The 18,839-nt window shown below is 45.4% G+C and overlaps 1 protein-coding gene across 1 annotated transcript in view; it reads right to left on the bottom strand.

Annotated features, from left to right (window-relative positions):
* The window catches only part of jarid2b (jumonji, AT rich interactive domain 2b), a 94,285-nt gene that overhangs the window by 27,080 nt on the left and 48,366 nt on the right, over positions 1 to 18,839 (bottom strand). Inside the window, 2 exon segments of the mRNA XM_054762859.1 lie at positions 7,630 to 7,744; positions 14,462 to 14,588. Of these exon segments, the coding sequence (XP_054618834.1) occupies positions 7,630 to 7,744; positions 14,462 to 14,588 (242 nt within the window).

The raw sequence follows: 18,839 nt of genomic DNA, 5'->3' as shown, positions 1-18,839 counted from the left end.
GAGCTGTCAAAGTGACAGTTGTGCTTGAAATGTATCTTTCACAAAAAGCAAAGGACAGAAAAAGGTAGAAAGAAACATTTTTCCTGATGAAAGACGGAAGTCTAATCTTTTTTGGTAGGTTCCATGTTTAGAAACCATAGAACGCAATATCCTGTGAGCCTTAAAAGATCAGTCCAAACCATCTAAAATGGCCGCTACTGAAGGGGTTGTCTTTTGAAAAGTGGCTGGCATTGAATGAGTTAATATTTAAATAAATGCCAGAGTAAAAAACTGACAAAAACATTGAACAATGTATAAAAAGATGCAGGATACAGATGAATCAATAACTTGCTGAATGAATTGAATTCATGATGAAAATCTCCATTCAGTAGTGCAAGGACTCCAACGGAGCCCTGATCTACCTGCTAGCTTGAATGCATATTTGAAAATCCAAAGGATGCCAGATATGGTAAATGTTGTGGTTGACGCTGACGTTCAACTCAAACTTTACAAAACTTTCCAACAAGTGCAAAGCGGAAGTTGCCCCCCAACTACGCTTCCTGGGTGGAGGTAAAAATGAGCCCGGGAACACATAATTTACGTTGTGCCGAGTGGTAACATGAGCCTTTGATTTAGTGCCTCGCCTGCCCGGAGGAGAGCCTACTTAATGTGTGTGTGAGAGGGTACGGTGTGTTCCCAGGCTATAGAATAGTCAGAGCTCCAGAAGGCTCGCAGGGTTTGCCTTACAAAAGTCCAAATTAGACTGATTGCCCCGACTGGAGGAGAGTGAGGAGCGTCTGAGAGGCGCCAGGAATGGAAAGTCGAGATCCAGCGGAGGAAGAAGAAAAAAAAAGAAAAAAAGATTACAGCAGGATGTCCCCCACCACCACCCCTCCTTCCTTCTAATCCACCTTTCATCCATCCCTTCCTGCTACCTCACAGCCATGCCAGCCTTCAAAGGGCGCCTCTAACGTCCAACATTACACACGCCGCCGCGGCTGACATTGATTATCTTGCGGAGAGGAAGATGCATTTGATGCTCCACTCAACTAGGAATTTCTTTTTTGGCGGGGGGGGATTATACAGGATGATGTGTGACACACAATATCATCACTATCACAATGATCCTGTCAATCCTGTCGATCAGAGTCAGCAAGCTCGCGCTCGTGTTCCCATGGGAACAGATGCAACATCACGGTCATTTCGCTTCACAGCACACAGCTACAGGTGCTCGAGACACGCGATACCACTCATTTTGTTTCTGATGCCATACGGCTGGGACGGCTGGGGCGTCAAACTCGTTTCACCGTGGGCCACATCGCAGTTATAGTTATCCTCAGAGGGACACTTGTATAATTCTATTTTACAATTGCATGAATAATTAATTATTACATTCATTTCTGATTGGCAACTAATACAAAATAATAATCATTTTAAATTGGAATTACATTTTTGACAAAAAAAGGTTTTCTGTCAATATTGACATTGACATGATTAGGTTACGTTGACGTGTTAAGGCCAGAGCCCCCCAGTTCCAGAGTGTGTGTGTCAGCCTCAAATTTTTAATGCCAAAATGCGGCATGTCCAAAAACATTCACAGACATGGCAGATGACAAGCCGCTCTGGCTTTGAGAACGAGTGTAAACGCTGAGCAAGCTGGACAAACACAAGCAATAAAAAGCAGCGCATGTTTGAGCGTTTCTAAAATGTTGCAGGAATTCAGCAGAACAACCTCAAGATATGCCAGACATTCCCAAATCGGGCTCCCGTTTGTCACCAGTGGCGCCGAGTTGTGACACTTGGTGAGGCTGAGGTTTGTGTGAGGAGCAGAGCACTCATCCACAGTCAGTAACCTTCAGGGCTGGACTAACTGGCTCCAGATGGCCCACGTGGTCCTGATAAAAGAATACCTCAATGCAGCTGCCGGCTTTGTGTGTCAATGTGTGTATATATGTGCGTGCGTGTGTGTGTGTGTGTGTATTTGGTGCACTTTGGAGCAAAGCTAAATATACATGTTTATGTACATAAGCGCCAATGAGTACCAGTGTTTATATCAAAGGATTAAGCTTCAGAACACGCACGTGTGTTCAATCAAATGGCTGTGGCCCACTCATCTGTCTACAACTAGTTCTGCCTGACGCATAGTAGATACTTCATGCGCTAGTACTGAAAGCGAGATGACACAACAAGCCTAGCAAAGCTGCACAATGGCATCTCAACATTTCTATTCAAAGATAGCCTTTTTCCTATATACCTTTGAATGACTATAAAAAATAACCCCACAAAACGTGGAGATGCATGTTTTTAATTTAACCAAGGAAATTACCGAAATACAGCGCAAAGAGGGCTGGAAATTAATCTTGTGGAGTCAATAAAAACTAACTGTGAAGTTCTGTTAGGACCAGTTAGTAACGGAACTTGACAAGGAACATCCAGGAGGCTACAGAAACTACTTGGGAATCAACCACAACTTCCTCCATGAGGTGGTACAAAAGTTAACCTGTTCATGTGACTGAGACAACCCTTTGGTACGGAGCGCCCCCAACGTGCGTTCACGTTGCATTCATGTTGCGTTCACAAAAAAATGATGCTTGCCAGCAGTTTTGAACTTTTTAAAAATGTTCTTTGCACACTGCTTTACGCATACTTCACATCTGTTTACGACCAATTTATGGCACGACATTGCCATGGAGGACCACCCACCACTGCAGGGTCAAAGTGCGTGCCAGTGTAAAGGCAGCTTAAATATAAGAAGCTGTGTCGCTACCATGTGGCAGACTAGAGGATGGCCGCTGTTCACTTGAGTCAATGACTTTATTGCTCTTCTGTCTGCGTGCATTTAAAAGAGCGAGACCACAGCACACCTCCGACCCTCTGACCCTCGTGCCCTTCACCTCTTGCACTCAGCACATAGGCAGCAAACACAAACAAACAACCCATCAGTCAATGAGCCGAGGCTGCTGACGGAACAATAAGCGTGCACGCACACACGGGCTGATAAGCTGAGCCATTACATAGCGCAACTACAAATATAACCTTTTAAAAAGTAAAACGAGATGACCCGATAGGAGTGCAAAAGACACTATCTCTGCAAAGACATCCACTAAACATGTCTCCTATACATGCTGGTGCAGACCACCACCATCCGTCACCAATACTTGGCCAGATGTTTGGAATTTGTCCTTCACGGCCACAAAGAAAACACCACACACACTATATTTGATCAAGGTCGCCACTTAAGGCTATTTGCTGAACCCCTCTACCCTTCTCACGACCTCTGACCTTGCAGTCCACCAATTCCAGAGCAAGTGCCTGCAGTCAACAAAACTCAGACAATCAGGCTAACTGAATCTGTGTAGTTTATAGCTAGTAAATACGTACACAATTATCCAATCACGCCACTTAAAGACTGCTAGACAGGTATACCACTTAAATGACATTTGTGGCCCCCCCTATGGATTGCGGTCAAAATGCTTTGGGAAAGCATGCTAGCATACTTGTAATACAGACAACCGCAAATGCTCATAGACCGATGGACAATTTGTTGCCAAATACGTTTAATGTTTTGCCAAACTTTGCGGTGATTAGGCTAAATATCCTAAAGTTACAGTGGGTTTTTGTACAGCTGCATGAGAAATTTCAAGTCAATCCAACTTATGGGGTTTTAATAACAGTGCCACCATGCGATGTGCGGTATTTGCCCAAACAAATAACACAAAAAACCCAGCCCATGAAGTTAATCCCTTGTAGCCAGACAAGTTCATGTATGTATCTGACAATTTAGGTGTTAAATCAGAGCTTATATTTTTCCCTGTGTGTGTATAATAACATATATTAGCATAACCAGCGTCTAAAAATACCATTTATATATACACGTGTGTGTGTGTGTGTGTGTGTGTGTGTAGAAACCAAGGGTGCTTTAGTTAAATGCTGCGCTGCATGTGGGTTCCCTCGCAGTTTCATTTAAAGTAAATCAATAGACACATTATGGTCCTCGCTGCGCGCGTGTGCGTGTGTGTGCTCACATGTAATCCCTCTTAAATGGAAATGGTGATTATGCATTACTGACAAGACTTATTGGTAGACAAGAACAGTGTGTGTGTGTGTGTGTGTGTGTGTAAACTTGGCATTCATTAAGTGGAAACAAAACAAGCAGCAGCAGCAGCTGAGTGAGTGAGTGAGTGTGTGTGTGTGTGTGTGTATGCATGCATGTGTGTGTGTGTGTGTGTGTTACTTGGCTGAGCACAGAGCCAAAAGTGGGTTTCGGTGGCGAGAGAAACAAAAAGAGGAGGAGAGAGTGCACAAGTGAATCTGTTTAAGAGGGGCACTCAACTTCTGATCCACTCACACACACTCGACACACACACTACGTTGCTTACAGGTCTGCATAAGTGGAACACGCCGTTTGGCTGCTGAACTTAAAAGTCAGAAGCCTCCAAAAGATCCAAGATTGATGATTCTCACTCATCAAATCACATTTTTGAAATCCGAAATTCCAAAAATCCGTAGCAGCTGGCTTGCAGTACACACACCTGACCACCCTAAAACGACACCATGACGACTACCAGCATGACACAACAAGCCTTGTGGAAAAGCAGCAACACATACTTTGATACGGGAATTTACTTTCACTTTCCACCACTGCGAGCACCGACAGACATTGTGTCCTCTGACATTGTGCACCAGTGGAACTTACAACTTAAGACGTAGGGTCGGGCGTCGAGAACGTCGGGACTAACATTTGGATAATGCGATTCAGAGTTTCGATGCCCACTTTGCCAACCGGAAGAAACAGCCACGAACACCAACGAGGAAGAAGCAGCTAAAAGGTTTAGCTTAACTTAGCGGTCGGCTGAGTGCAATACTTGCAATGCAATGATATCATGCAAAGGAGGGTGCACCACCAATATGATTCATGTTCACACATTCTAGGTGTAGAAATAACAGAGCACCTCGTCTTTGATGCGCTACGTCAGACTTCCTCTAGGCACTCAGAATCAAGGAAGTCAAACAATAAGCAACGTGTGTCTCATGCCAACGCCAACACGCTAGCACAAGCTGCTGTTGTGATCACGTGGGTTCTGCATGCTGAATAGAAGGGCTGCTGCTGGACAGAAGTGCTGGAATGGACTGCTTGTATTGAGAGTTTAGATGCAGGCCGATATAATCTCATTTTCGGATCGGGACACCCCATTCTCGGGCATCTAGTCCGGGCGCCTCCCAGGTGAGGTGTTCCAGGCATGCCCAGCCGGGAGAAGGTCCCAGGGTAGACCTAGGACATGCTGGAGGACACCAAGACCTTGGTGTCTTCCCGGTGAAACTGGAAGAGGTGGACGGGGAGCGGGAAGTCTGGACTTCCCTAGTGAGATTGCTGCCCCTGTGACCCAGACCAGGATAAGCAAAAGAAAATGGATGGATGGACACCCCTACCTGTGAGTACAAGCCACAAAAACGGCGGTACTTGCAAAGCAAACAAAAGTAGGTTAGTAAGCCGAGGTAGAGATGATGCATAGAAGTTGCGTGTTGGCAACCTTCAACAGGCCGGCCATGTTTAAAAGAGTTTTCTGCCGCCAGTCTGTTTGTGCCGCAAATCTCAGGAGCATGGGAAGGCAAACACACGCTCTCTCTCAAACACTAAAAGCAGGACGTTTCCTGCCAAATTTCAACAAACGCTCGCACCTGTCCCTTCTGTCCACCCTCCATCCACGCTCTGCATCCCCTTCATCCTCTTCTCCACAGTGCGACTTGGAAGCGGAAATGCCGCCAGGTGCAAAAGCTGCTGGCATCATTGGAGAACAGTGCGGGACGGCCATGCCAGGGCGCCCAAGTCACCCTTCACACTTTAACACACACACTTTTTAAGAGGGTGCTGCCAAGTACTGGCTGGGATTGTGTTTCATTAGCATCAGATAGAAAGCCTTTCTTCATTCATCCCGCTCCGGGTGTGCGTGGAGAGTGAAACTAATGAAAACCACCGAGCAGGGTGGCCTCCAGCTGAACTCCACTCCACACTCTGGCCAAGAAGAGAAGCTCGAGCGTCCAGATTGCACCTTACTGCCTCAACGGCTTCCCTCCCTTTGCAGGACTGTTTATGCTTTGCTCCATTACAAGACACCAGGTCACTTCCTCTTCCTGTCAGTCGCCGCTCCTAATTATTCCTTCAAAAATCCCCTTCCCAGTACACTTAATGTCAAGCGTATGCCAAATGCCAAAGCAACAGGTGGTGCTATAGTCCCAAACCGTGAGGCCATTTCAGCCAATCAGAAGCAAGAAGAAAGCCATTTCCAGGAAAAGGCCCAACAAAAATAGTGCCAAGAAAGCGGGGACTGACAGTAAACATAGGAGGGGTGTCACAAGACCCAGTCTACAAAAACAAGATGAGATTTTAACAAGAAAAAATATATGACAAGATATTGCAGTCATTGGCTGGCGACCAGTCCAAGGTGTACCCCGCCTCTCGCCCCAAGTCAGCTGGAATAGGCTCCAGCATACCCCCTAGTAAGGACTAGCGGCATAGACAGTGGATAAATGGATATTGCAATTATTAAAAATTGAAAAAAGGAGGAACCAAACGTTGACTGATTGTAAACTGAAGTTAAAAAAAGGGGTGTTAGGGTTTTACAAAATTATAATTGTATTTAATAATATTTATAGATATATATTATTATATTATTACTGTACACATACTAATATTACTAATATAATATATTCTAAAAATATATAAAAGAAAATCTTAAATAATCTTAAAAAAGTGTTTCAAATTTTCTCTTAATGGTTTCCAAATAATTATGCCAGTGTTTCCCAGATAAGCTGAAGAGAATGGATGGATGGATGGATGGATGGATGGATGGATGGATGGATGGATACGAAACCGTATCCAAATCAGAACTCTGAAGAAAGTAAGAACTGGAAAAGGCATACTCCAGAATATCATATTTGAACATAAATTTAATTAAACCTAAAAATAAATGGATGGATAAATAAATGCTTGTTTGCTTAGCATGACGCTGAGATAAAAAAAAAAAAAAATAACAACAGGTTTGTTTTTTGGGGGTTTTAACCTTGGACTTTAATTCTCTGGCAGTCTACAGACTCCTTTTAAAAAAGACTTCTCATCAGCCTGTTTGACATCCAGGTAGACAAGCTGGTAATGACGGAACCACATTTACAGTATCGGGTGGCGGCGAGGAGGGCTGGAGGCAGGTGCTGGCGTGAATGGAGGCTGTATGTATGGTATGGGCTCCTCATTACAGACGGACATCTGCTGCCTGCTACCGCCTCAGCACCCCCCCCCCAGACTCCGCCCCTTGCTTTACACTCTCGCTTTGATGGCCTGTCAATGTGCACGAGGGAACACAAACCATCAGACACACACACACACACACACACACACACACACACACACACACACACCTGCCAGCCTACAGTAGATTGGCTGCTTATAAAAAAAGGGCAGTGAGAAAAGGAGGGTTTACAGACGATGGATTAGTTGAAAGCAGCAATATTCAAATGTTTGCTTTTGGTGTTCAAACTTGATTTTACACCCCCAGGAGAGGAATTACAGAGAAACAGACAATGAACAAAAGCAGCAGGTCCCACAAGTGGCTTGTATGTTTAACTACCAAGCAACAATGCAGACACCAGTCTTACCTCTTCTTAGCCGGGCCATCCTCGCAGAACTCGCTGCTCTCGTCCAGGCCGGAAGAGCCATCTTTGTGGCTGCCCAATGACCCGGATCCATTTAGCTGCCCGTTGGCTAAGGAGCCTAAAAATAGGGAGAACGAGATTGTTCAGGATCACTTTAAAAATCGACAGTCACTAGACTTTTTTTAATGAAAATGTCTCCTTTCATACAAAAGTGGCTTTCTAATCATGTTCAAACAGTACAGAGTCCCTAGAGCATGTTTATAAGCGTTAAACATGAGAAAAATATGTCATCTCCCTCACTTGTTTGTTCCACTTTTGAGAGAAGGAACTCTCAAACACTCGTTTCGAAGTTCCTGACGTCGTGAAGGGATAAACCTTCTTCCTCAGGCTTCGCAACACCTCCTAAAACAAAGCCGGAGCTCCGCCAACTGTGTGGTCCAGACATGGGAGCTGCAGGTTTGAATTTAAAGTGTGATGTAGTGTTAGCACTGCAGCTCACATACTGTAGCTGTGCTGGTGTTGCGTTTGTTGTGTCCTCCATTGACTGTATGTAATACATGGCTTCCACTGCACCGGACAAGTGCACAGTTACAGCTTGTACAGTATGTCAAAACTAGGGATGAGCCGATCCATCCGCCACCAATTTCAGTCAAAAACATGTGATCCCGCATATGCTGCTAAACACTCTAAACGGCATGTTCCCAGCAGGATTTACTAAAAGCACTTTTAAACTTTCTACATTCCACACACTACACTACCAGTACACTATTGTGGCACCTCTGAGACTTATTTACCACTGGTGAAAAATAGCACACACTTTTAAGCTTCAAAGGATACATTTCACTTTTAGGGAATAGGTGATGAGACGGTGCTAAAAGAGCATCTAACGCTGAATAAGAAATGCAAAAGATAATGGTGCAACAACTACCAACTGCAAGGAGCCTAATTAAACATTCAGCAGGCTAACAACTCTAGCAAGCCCCCTTAAGACACTTTCTTAAATCAAAGGCAAAAACCGGCGGTGAGAATTCAAATGAGGTCAAGTATAGCGGGTGGGAAGGGGGGCGGTAGAAAGTCACTGGTAAATAAGGACGACAGGCGTATTAAAATGGTATCACAAGTTGAATAACTTTATAAGGCCGTCTGGTGTCGTACGCGGTGATTTAACAAGAGCATTACAGACAACGTGCGTGATAAAACAAAGAATTCAGAAGACAGAATGATGCCGCCACAGGTTAGGAAACGGGACAGGTGAAGGTTTGGAAGTTGACGACGTCCGAGGGGCATCCATGCCTGAATGCTGGCTCTGGATTTGGTCCAGTAAAAACAAACCATCACTCCAGCTGGCGCTGGAGCACCATGCCGCCGACGCACTAGTGATTTCGTTTACAATACCGAGTCAAATTCAGAGTGGTATCGGCAATACCGGTCTGATGTTTTTTGAAAATTCACCTCATTTGTCTGGTAAATTTGATGAAGCAACGTATTTCATATCATAGCATAAACAATACAAGACATTTCATTAATTTATTAATAAAAACATTTAAAAAAATGAAAGATACTTTATTGATCTATGTGAATAAATGAATAATGTCGTAATACAGTATATCAAGGTAGCAGGGTGAATTACAAGCTAATATATACAACAAGGACAGAAGCATATAAACTACACTACCAGTCAAAGGTTTTACAACATGCCAATGTCTTCCATTGGTAATTCCCTTTTTCTTGCCATTTTTGGAGCAACAAATGACTTTGTCCCGTACAGTGCTGTTCAACTGACGCTCACGAGGGTACAGTACCACGGTGTGTTTGTATGCAGACAGAGGAGGTAGTAAGAACACCTGCAGGAATGAGCTGCACCGACTGCAGAGGCTTGATCAACCTCCATTTCTGCACATTGCTGACCCATTTTGTGGTCCCTGAGACAGTATCATTCTGAAATGCACATTATTTTTCACTTTTGCTAACCTTACCTTTGTTTTGTTTTGTTTTTTTTAACCTCGGGCACTTCGCCACTTACCTTTGTGCCATTTCGAGCTATTCACTGGACTTGAACCACTTGAATGTCAAAGAACTGGAAAAATTGGGGTGTCCTGAAACATTTGACCGGTATTGCGTGTGAAAATGCTATTTAATGGCATTTATAAAACCATTAAAACAAATGATTATTAAGAACTCCTCTAAGAATGAAAACTTTATTCGATTGATCAGTCATTGTTTCAACAGACAAACATTACATCACATTTGAAAGAGCTGGTATTGGAAGTATCGATACTCCAGCATCACTCCACCACCCGCTATCGACTGTCGCGCCGTCACCGCCTACAGAATTCCATTTGCCTGAGGTGTCACCTGCCCACTCCTTGGTTAATCCGCACTACTAAGAAAGCGCTAAGTTGACTTTGGATCAGCTTTTGTGGACGAAGGTGATCAACATGTTCAGGAATGTTGTGACGATAAGTCAGGTTTGTACCTGGGCTTTGATCTTACGGAACACACACGATGTGATCTCACACAGCTCACGACAGGTCAGCACTTGAACGTGGAGCTATGAGAGTCATCAGCGGAAGGCTGTTGCGGTCAGGAAGTCAAGTTAACAAGTGTGATGAGTAAGGCCGAGCAACGCTTCTTGTTTGAGCCGAGGAGTCGCCGAGTCTACACGCTTGGCCGTGAATCAGCACTTGGAAATGTCCCGCTTGGCACGAAAGCCTTATGTTGGGACGTGTGCACCATTTTTTGGAGTAGGTCGTTAGTTTTTGCAAGATAAAAGTCAGAGAAACTACAGCAGCGGGTCCTTAAAAACAGCAGAACGCTCCTGCCTCAGAGGATCTTTGACTAGTCGGGGTGTCACATGATCTCGCAAGAATGAACTCTATTGCTGCCTGTTTGGAGGCGGCAGACGAGGAAAACAGACAATATACAGCCACAATATATTCAAAATGATCCAGTTCATTTTCATTTATTTTATTGTCGTACCAGGCCAAGTGCGTTTTAATCTCGCGAGGTCTTGCGGCACAAGAAAACCCCAAATCCAGTATCTCATAAACTGTTAAGTTGGATATTGTAAACCTCTGGTTCATGTTCTAACCCAAAACCCAAGCGCAAAACTTTGATTGCTCTTTTAATTCAAGTCCTGAAAACAAAACACAAAACAATATTCTAAGTGGGGGAAATGAGCATTTGACCCCCTGATGATAGTTTACGGTAATTTTAGCCTCTTAAAACTACATGAACAGCACAGACATTATATTGGAACAGAAGGTGCAGAAGCGCCACTGATGCAGAAGATGTAAACATTTCTTCTATCACCATTTATGACAATATCATAAATAAATATCAATATTAACCCTTTGGTGAGGTAAAAATTAAATGATATCGCTGAGCCTGACCTCCGGCCATTTTGCTTTCTGAAAATGTGGCCCCCCAGAACAATTTAGATCAAGATGAACATTCGGGGAGGGGGAGCCTTATGGATCAAACCCGGTGCAAAGAAGAACAAGCTCATTAGCTTTAATTGTACTCTGGGAGACAAAAAAAATGGCAGACGCTTGACGTCCCAGAAGAACGCAAACAAACAAGCAGAGGCCCATTCATTAGCCCCCCACCCCCCAAACTCCTCTCGTCTCTTCCCAAACGGATTGTTTGACATGTGCACGTTGCACATGAGTGCCCGTGTGAGGGGCAGCACTGGAAGTCCTGGGCTGCAGATGGAGGGAGGAGGGCGGCGAGGGGGGGGGGGGGGCTTGGAGTGCGAACTCCTTGAGCTGCAAGGGCGATGGAGGTTGATGGGGGCGACAGCAAGTGATGCGAGTCCCGACAGCTGACGCTAATCAGATTTATGCGTGCTTAACTAAGCCCGTCGCCTCGCAACGTTTACCTGAAATACTCGAGGGAGGGAGCGAGCAGAGGTGCGTAGCGTAACACTGCACATCATTGGGCTGTGATTGGGGGGGGCCTATTCTACGTGCTGTAATGACCATCCCTTGAGCGAAGATTCATTTGTTTATTATATCAATAAAGCGGGCTAGTGTAATGCAAAAAGAAACGCTGCGGCGTGCGTAATTGGGGGCGAGGGGGCTGCACATGCGGCAATGAAATGCTTACTTGCAATTAGTTTAGCCGACATATGCTAGTAATTTCATAATATTAAGTCAACAGTTTTGCACAATTTAACCCAAATGTTTGGACTTTTAGACTTTAATCCCCCCCTCCCTCGTCTTGTAAACAAGCTCATTAAAATAGAACCCCCCCCCCCCGCCGCCGCCCGCATGCGTGCATTCAAGATTGTGGCATGGAAAGAAACAAAGGCAGGTTTTATAAGGGCCAACATTTATAGAAGTAGAAGTTAGCAGTATTCATCTTTGCTTTGCCTGGACGACGCGGGCCGGAACAAAAGCGGGTTTCAATCAGCGCGCCTGGTGTGCGGGGTCAAGACGGTAAATCTATAGCATCAAAGCAACCCCTTCAGCTGCTCAGGCCTTCGCCAGTGGTTCTTATTTAGCGCAGACTGTAAAATAAAGACCGTTAAAGGGCATTAAATAGACGAGGAGGACGGACACGAGACAGGAAGTGACAGAGAGAAAGCGGAGGCAGACTAATGGGAAGCTCCTTCTGGCCGTTGGACACCATCCAGCTTCTCCATCAGAGGCACTCAGGAAGATGGAGAGGCTGGGGGGGTTGGGTGGGGAATGGGGCGGAGGGATTAAAAAAGGGTTGTGCGGAGAGAGATGGCTAGACAAGGAGGAGGAAGAGGAAGAACGCTTCAGCGAGAGTGACTGATATTGCGTGGACAGGGAGTGGGGAAAAAGGGGAGCACCCGGCGCTTTATTGATGTGCAATGGACACCCCTTTACTGCCCACGGAAGCAACAGGAGAGAACGCCATCAGAGAAGGCGAGACACATGACGGGCACCTGCCAGCGGCGAGGGTTAACATGGCAAGATGGCTGCTTCTGACACACATTAACTGTCTCTTTTTAGCTGTTTTTATATCTTTAGAACGCACAGAAATGAGAAAGACATGTACGTTCTCGTGTCACATAAGGACACAATTCCAAATCCGTTTTCCTTTAAGTCTCATTATTCATTTAAATGAACCACATTGAAGGGGAATGTTGAACAATCACGATAAAGCAGTATCCGAAGTACAAAAACACCAACAATAAAGTCTCATTTTCGGGGGAATCCCCACTCACGCTGACAGGTTTTCATCTCTGCAGCGTGCAAGGATGAGAATAAAAATGGAATTTTCAAGATGAAACACTCTTAACGCACAAAATAATCATCAAGCTCACTTATTTGTTGACATCATGCACACAGAGCAATGCAAGACTTCATGCTGCGTTCCTACCGCCCCGTGAGACGTGCACTAACTTAACTTATTTTTGAAACGTTTCCCCTTTGACAACTGGCGTACCCCACTTTGGGAACCTGGGTCACATGTGAAACTATTTGGACATGAAGTATGTCCCAATGGGAAATGTGCGAGAAGCAACGTCTTAAAATAGTTCATATTCATGGGTGATATGCATGAAATGTATGCATGGTTCTACGGTTCTGGTTCTAAGCCCACCAACTCAGTGTGGGGTTGCCCACAGCGGTTGCTCTAACAAGTCATTTTTACTCAGGCGATAAGGTCAGCTACCCACAGGGGCTTAGAGGGCCCCGTGGAGCTTTGCAGGAGAAGCCAGATAGTCACGCTTAAGACGGAGGAGGAGGCAAAGGTGTGACTTTGCAGTGAAGAGAGAGTGCAAACAATGGATGCCAAAAATGTAGACGATAACAAGGCTTCCTGCTTGCTCGCTGGGCGCAAACTTTGACTGGCTCCCGTTTTTTTATCTTCTCTTTGCCTTTCGTCTGGCTTGTGTTAGCGTCAGCTGAGAATAGCTTCTGAGGTGCGTGTGAAGTTCAAATCCCTCCCCTGCTGGCGGGCCGGGTGCTTTTATCAAGTCGGAAAGTTAGTGGGGGGGACGCCCGTGTCAAACAAAGAGGGGTGCTCCCACGCTCCTGCGGTGTTGCTGCGAGGCTGCGAGGCTACAAGACTCGACGCCATCCAAGCGATGTCAGGCGTGTGTAGTTTTGGCAGGTTAGGCCTTGACTGCGGTGCGAGTGCGGAGCATCACTGTTCTACATGGCGTCTTGTCCGTGTGTGGTCCAACCTCGTTTCATGTTCTCACGAGATTAAAATGATTCAAGAAAAACATGAAAGATTTCTCGTTCAGAAAAAAAATCTCTTGGGCAGTAGGACTGGGACGATAAGTTAAATCAATCACACAATAAATCAACTCAACTCCTTAATTTGCTGGCCTCAATATGTTGCCAGCTGCATGCGTGTCTGTTTTCCTCGTCTCTCGCCTCCAAACAGGCAGGAAGAGAGTTCACTCTGTGCATTGCTTTCAGCACCTAGCACGTTTGTTCCATACAACAACGGCATGAACGGAGTGAGCCCTTTTGTCAGTTATACGGTCTCTTTGTCTCGGTGGGTTCGAGGCGGGGCAGCTAGCATACACACAGAGCGCAGAAGAGTGTAACGTAGTACAAATTACATTAGCAGATTGCAATATATTGTCATATATATATATTTAAATATATTGTCATACATTTTATATTTTTTCATTGCACCATTTTTTTTAAAGTAATGTGAAAATCTCATCTTGCCCTCGTAGACACAATCTCATGTATTGCCACGCCTGGTGCCACCCCTCACGGTTATGATGATAGCCCCACCTGCTGGTCTGGTTTGTGAGAACCTGTTTCAGTGACTTTTTGACCCCAAAAATGAATAAAAGTTCATTATTTGGAGTTTTTGACAAGACAAGGACATGCAAACTCACCATTTTGGTTTGTGGTCCCATCGCCATCCAGCTGCCGTTTCTGTGCACTCCTGAACTCCTTCAGGGAGAGGTAAAGCACCTTTCGCATCAGGCGCTCCTCCGACCACGGGATCCCATCGCTGTCGTCCTGCGGAAACAACCGGAAGAGGGCTTTACAATGTGACAACAGAACACGTGCAGAGCTGGAATGGCAGCTAGTTAGCATTTCACATGTCACTGTCACATTTCATTCAGGTACAAAACAAGCAAGGGTTATTTTCTGCATTTCCCTGCAGCCGGGTAATCCATGGCTTGCCACATTGTGACATTAGCATGACACGACATTAGCATAACACAGCCTCAGCCTGCATGGAGACACAGGGCGGGCATTAGCATAACAATGCATGGAGGGACAGCTTCTGGCCACAATGCGGCGATAGGAGCGCTGGCGTGATGAATAGGTAGGAAGCAAATGAAAAAAACATCACGGGGGCCACCGGGAGTTTGCGAGACGCTTATCGCTCCCGGCTAGACCGAGGCGGCGGATCTTATTGTCGGGGAGGTCAGCGGGAGTCGCAAACACACGCCACATCCTTTTTATTGCGAGACCAGACTCTTTATGAATCCCCCCAGCCAGTTTCAATCTAAGCCGCAGATTCATGACATCAGCCACCGGCGTGAATGTTTAGCGCAGCAAAAAGCCTTAATTTATTATTGGAGTTTGAAAAGCTTAACAGTAAAAACACGGCACTGTTAAGAAGGCTCTTTAGCTTGTTCTGTCGCCGCTCCGCCAGCTGGGTTTGATGTCAAACAGCGCTAATGACTAAAGGAAATGAGATCAGGACATGAGCAACAACAAAAGTGCTATTAATAAATAATGGAAACTCAAATTACATTCGCTCTCCAGCAATGGGGGGGGGGAGCACATTTACAACCGTGCCGACTCACTTCTTGAGTCAAGCGCGAGGCAACACGTGTGGAATTGGCGATCACGGCGCTGACTCACATGGTTTTCGTCTGGCGCACATGGCGGTGACATCACGCTCACGGAGAGAGAGCTCGGCGTAATCGCTGCAACATGTCGGCGTAACGAGATACCAAGTCCCCGGACGTCTATTTAGAGAGAAAGGCTTCCGGCCCCAACCGCCGCGGAATAACTCCAAAAAACGACTGCAGCTGTCTGCTAAAGGACTTTCAGGGACGCGAGGAATGACACACTTCCAGACGCAAAACACGTCTACCACGCATGGCGAGCTGAAGAACTGTGCTGGGAAATCACGTTTGTGTGGTTTTTCCAGAGTTCTGAAGGCCTTTTATTATGGTTTTATTGCAGTTTGTCATCTAGCAGGATTACGCAAAAATGATTTTGACATACTTTTGCAAACATGTGTAACAAGGGCCTCAGGAGAACCCAATACATTCGCTGCAGAGTGAAAGAGAGTCCTTCATTTCTCAATCATCCTAACAATCAAGCCCAACTTGGGTACAATTTGAAGTGTACAATTTGGTCACTTGTGATCTAAATTGGAATCATTTCTGTCAGGTATTTTAATACGGGAGGTTTAGCAAATTTAAATAGCATACAAACTAAAGATGTACCTCCTTAAATTTAGATTTAAGTGTAGTTTGTACACACCTGGAGGTAAGAAGGACTGGAACAAATTAGGATGAGTTGATTAGTCCTCATGAAATATCATGACTACTCTCAGGAGAACCAGAGTGTAGAGCAGAGAGCCACCTGCTGTGGCCCGGCAAGTGCACTGTATTCGGGCAGGTCCTCCGAGCAGCCGGTGGGACATCACGGAGGTCTTTGGCAAAACTTTTTGCACTTCTCAAATGCCGTGGCGCTGGCATTTCAGGTGGCTGATAAGGTTTTTTGTGTACTCGATGGATTTCCCCCCCATCGCAGAGCATTTGGTACAACTAGAACGCTCAATCAGCCCAATAATTATCGGTCCGATGTGCACTCCGCCCCTACATACCACAAGACCACAAGACCTGTTTTGGGGTAGGAGTATGTGCGTGAGTGATAGAAAGAAAAGCTCAGACTCGCTTGGGAAAGATGTTGTTTGGCGCCACCTGTGTACAAGTACAAGTTCTTTGGAATATAAGACGACCCACCTTTTTACTGTTTTCTGGGGAAAAACAAATACTGTCGATACAGTCGAGTCAAAAACTTACGTAAGATACCGGTAGACTTTTTTTTAAGACACTTCCCAAAAACTGCTGTAAAGCAATGCATTAAAATGTCTTCTGCCTGAAACTTCCATATGAAGTATTATTTACATCTTGGGGTTTTTATCCCTTTCAAGGTTAGCTAGCATACAGTGGTACCAGGTGTTGAAAAATAAACGTTTATTCATGGTGATGTTCATGTGGGATCGCAAACAGCAACTCCAATGGTATTCAGTGGGGCGTTTTTTTGCAATGAGGAACAAACGTGTTAGTTTTCAGCCAATTTAGGCTAATTTTTGACTTTTTTTGTGCCAAAGATTTACAAAAAATAATATGGGAAGTTTGACCTATATTCATTCAACACAGCCCAAATGACTTGAAGGTGACAAACAAAAACAATAGCAGCAAATGTCCCTACTGGATCTTTTATGGGTTACAAATGTTCCGTTATGGCCTCATTCACTCACTCGACACCTTTCAATTCTCCTAATATATTTTGACACTATTGACAACGTGATGGATAAAAACAAGCTTTTTTTTGCACACCCCATTGTTTTGATTTCACTGCTCTTGGAGGACGAGGTCTCGGCAGAGCATGGTGGAGAAAGGGAGGGAAGGTTATTAAAAGCTGGGTGTCGACGTGTGATGGCGGCTGATGGGTGACAGCAGCCGTGTTTCCACTGCGGGTTTGCGACCTTCTGGTGATGTCACACGGGTATATTTCTTTCTTTCTTTGCTGTGCTTATCTAATGCAGGACTCCTCTGTATGTATGCAAACACTTGCCAGGTATGCACCAATTACTTGGACAGCTCACTGGCACTCTCGGCTTCCCAGTGTGGCACCGGGCCAAATGTACACAACACGCACACCTAACGCTGTGATACACTGTCAAATACAATTTAACTGCAGGGAGGAACATCCCAACGCCAATAATTCACATTTAAAGGCTGCGTTCACACTTGGGGTGAGGTACTCCGGTCCGGACATAACATTTTTAAAAGATCGAGGAAAAGGCTTCTTGAGACGTCATCTGTACTTCTGTGTAGAAGGTGTCGGACGTTTCGCTCCTCATCCGAAGAGCTTCGTCAGCAAACTAATAAGTGCTGGTAGCTTAGGCCTTAAATACAGTAAGAGTGGGCGGAATTGGTGTGCCAACACCCTCCTCCTATTGGTTCGTTACACTAAGCCTGGGCGGAGCAGTGGTATAATCCTATCCTGTTATTCACACCTACGATAAAAGGGAAGTGTCGCTCCCTGAATTGGGTATGAACGACTCTGATACTGGCTTGTTAGCATCTATTGTTCTGGCTCGGCCCTGCCTTCACCTCATTTGCAAGACTAAGAGCTGTGGGTTTTGTCTTGCAAATGAGGTGAAGGCAGGGCCGAGCCAGAACAATAGATGCTAACAAGCCAGTATCAGAGTCGTTCATACCCAATTCAGGGAGCGACACAAAACCCACAGCTCTTAGTCTTGCAAATGAGGTGAAGGCAGGGCCGAGCCAGAACAATAGATGCTAACAAGCCAGTATCAGAGTCGTTCATACCCAATTCAGGGAGCGACACTTCCCTTTTATCGTAGGTGTGAATAACAGGATAGGATTATACCACTGCTCCGCCCAGGCTTAGTGTAACGAACCAATAGGAGGAGGGTGTTGGCACACCAATTCCGCCAATTCCGCCAATTCCAACTTATTGTTCTGGCTCGGCCCTGCCTTCACCTCATTTGCAAGACTAAGAGCTGTGGGTTTTGTCTTGCAAATGAGGTGAAGGCAGGGCCGAGCCAGAACAATAGATGCTAACAAGCCAGTATCAGAGTCGTTCATACCCAATTCAGGGAGCGACACTTCCCTTTTATCGTAGGTGTGAATAACAGGATAGGATTATACCACTGCTCCGCCCAGGCTTAGTGTAACGAACCAATAGGAGGAGGGTGTTGGCACACCAATTCCGCCCACTCTTACTGTATTTAAGGCCTAAGCTACCAGCACTTATTAGTTTGCTGACGAAGCTCTTCGGATGAGGAGCGAAACGTCCGACACCTTCTACACAGAAGTACAGATGACGTCTCAAGAAGCCTTTTCCTCGATGGACAACTCCTGTACGACTGAGAGCCTACACAGACGCATTTTTAAAAGATACTCGGTGTGCATTTCATGTGCATTGGTATTTTTGTCATGGGACCAAAGCGTCTGTGTAGGCTCTCAGTCGTACAGGAGTTGTCCA

This window comes from Dunckerocampus dactyliophorus, chromosome 20 (assembly GCF_027744805.1).
Source record: "Dunckerocampus dactyliophorus isolate RoL2022-P2 chromosome 20, RoL_Ddac_1.1, whole genome shotgun sequence".
NCBI classification, from domain to species: Eukaryota; Metazoa; Chordata; class Actinopteri; order Syngnathiformes; family Syngnathidae; genus Dunckerocampus; species Dunckerocampus dactyliophorus.
The sequence above is the reverse complement of the archived record's forward strand: the minus strand, read 5'-3'. Positions and strand labels throughout refer to the sequence as shown.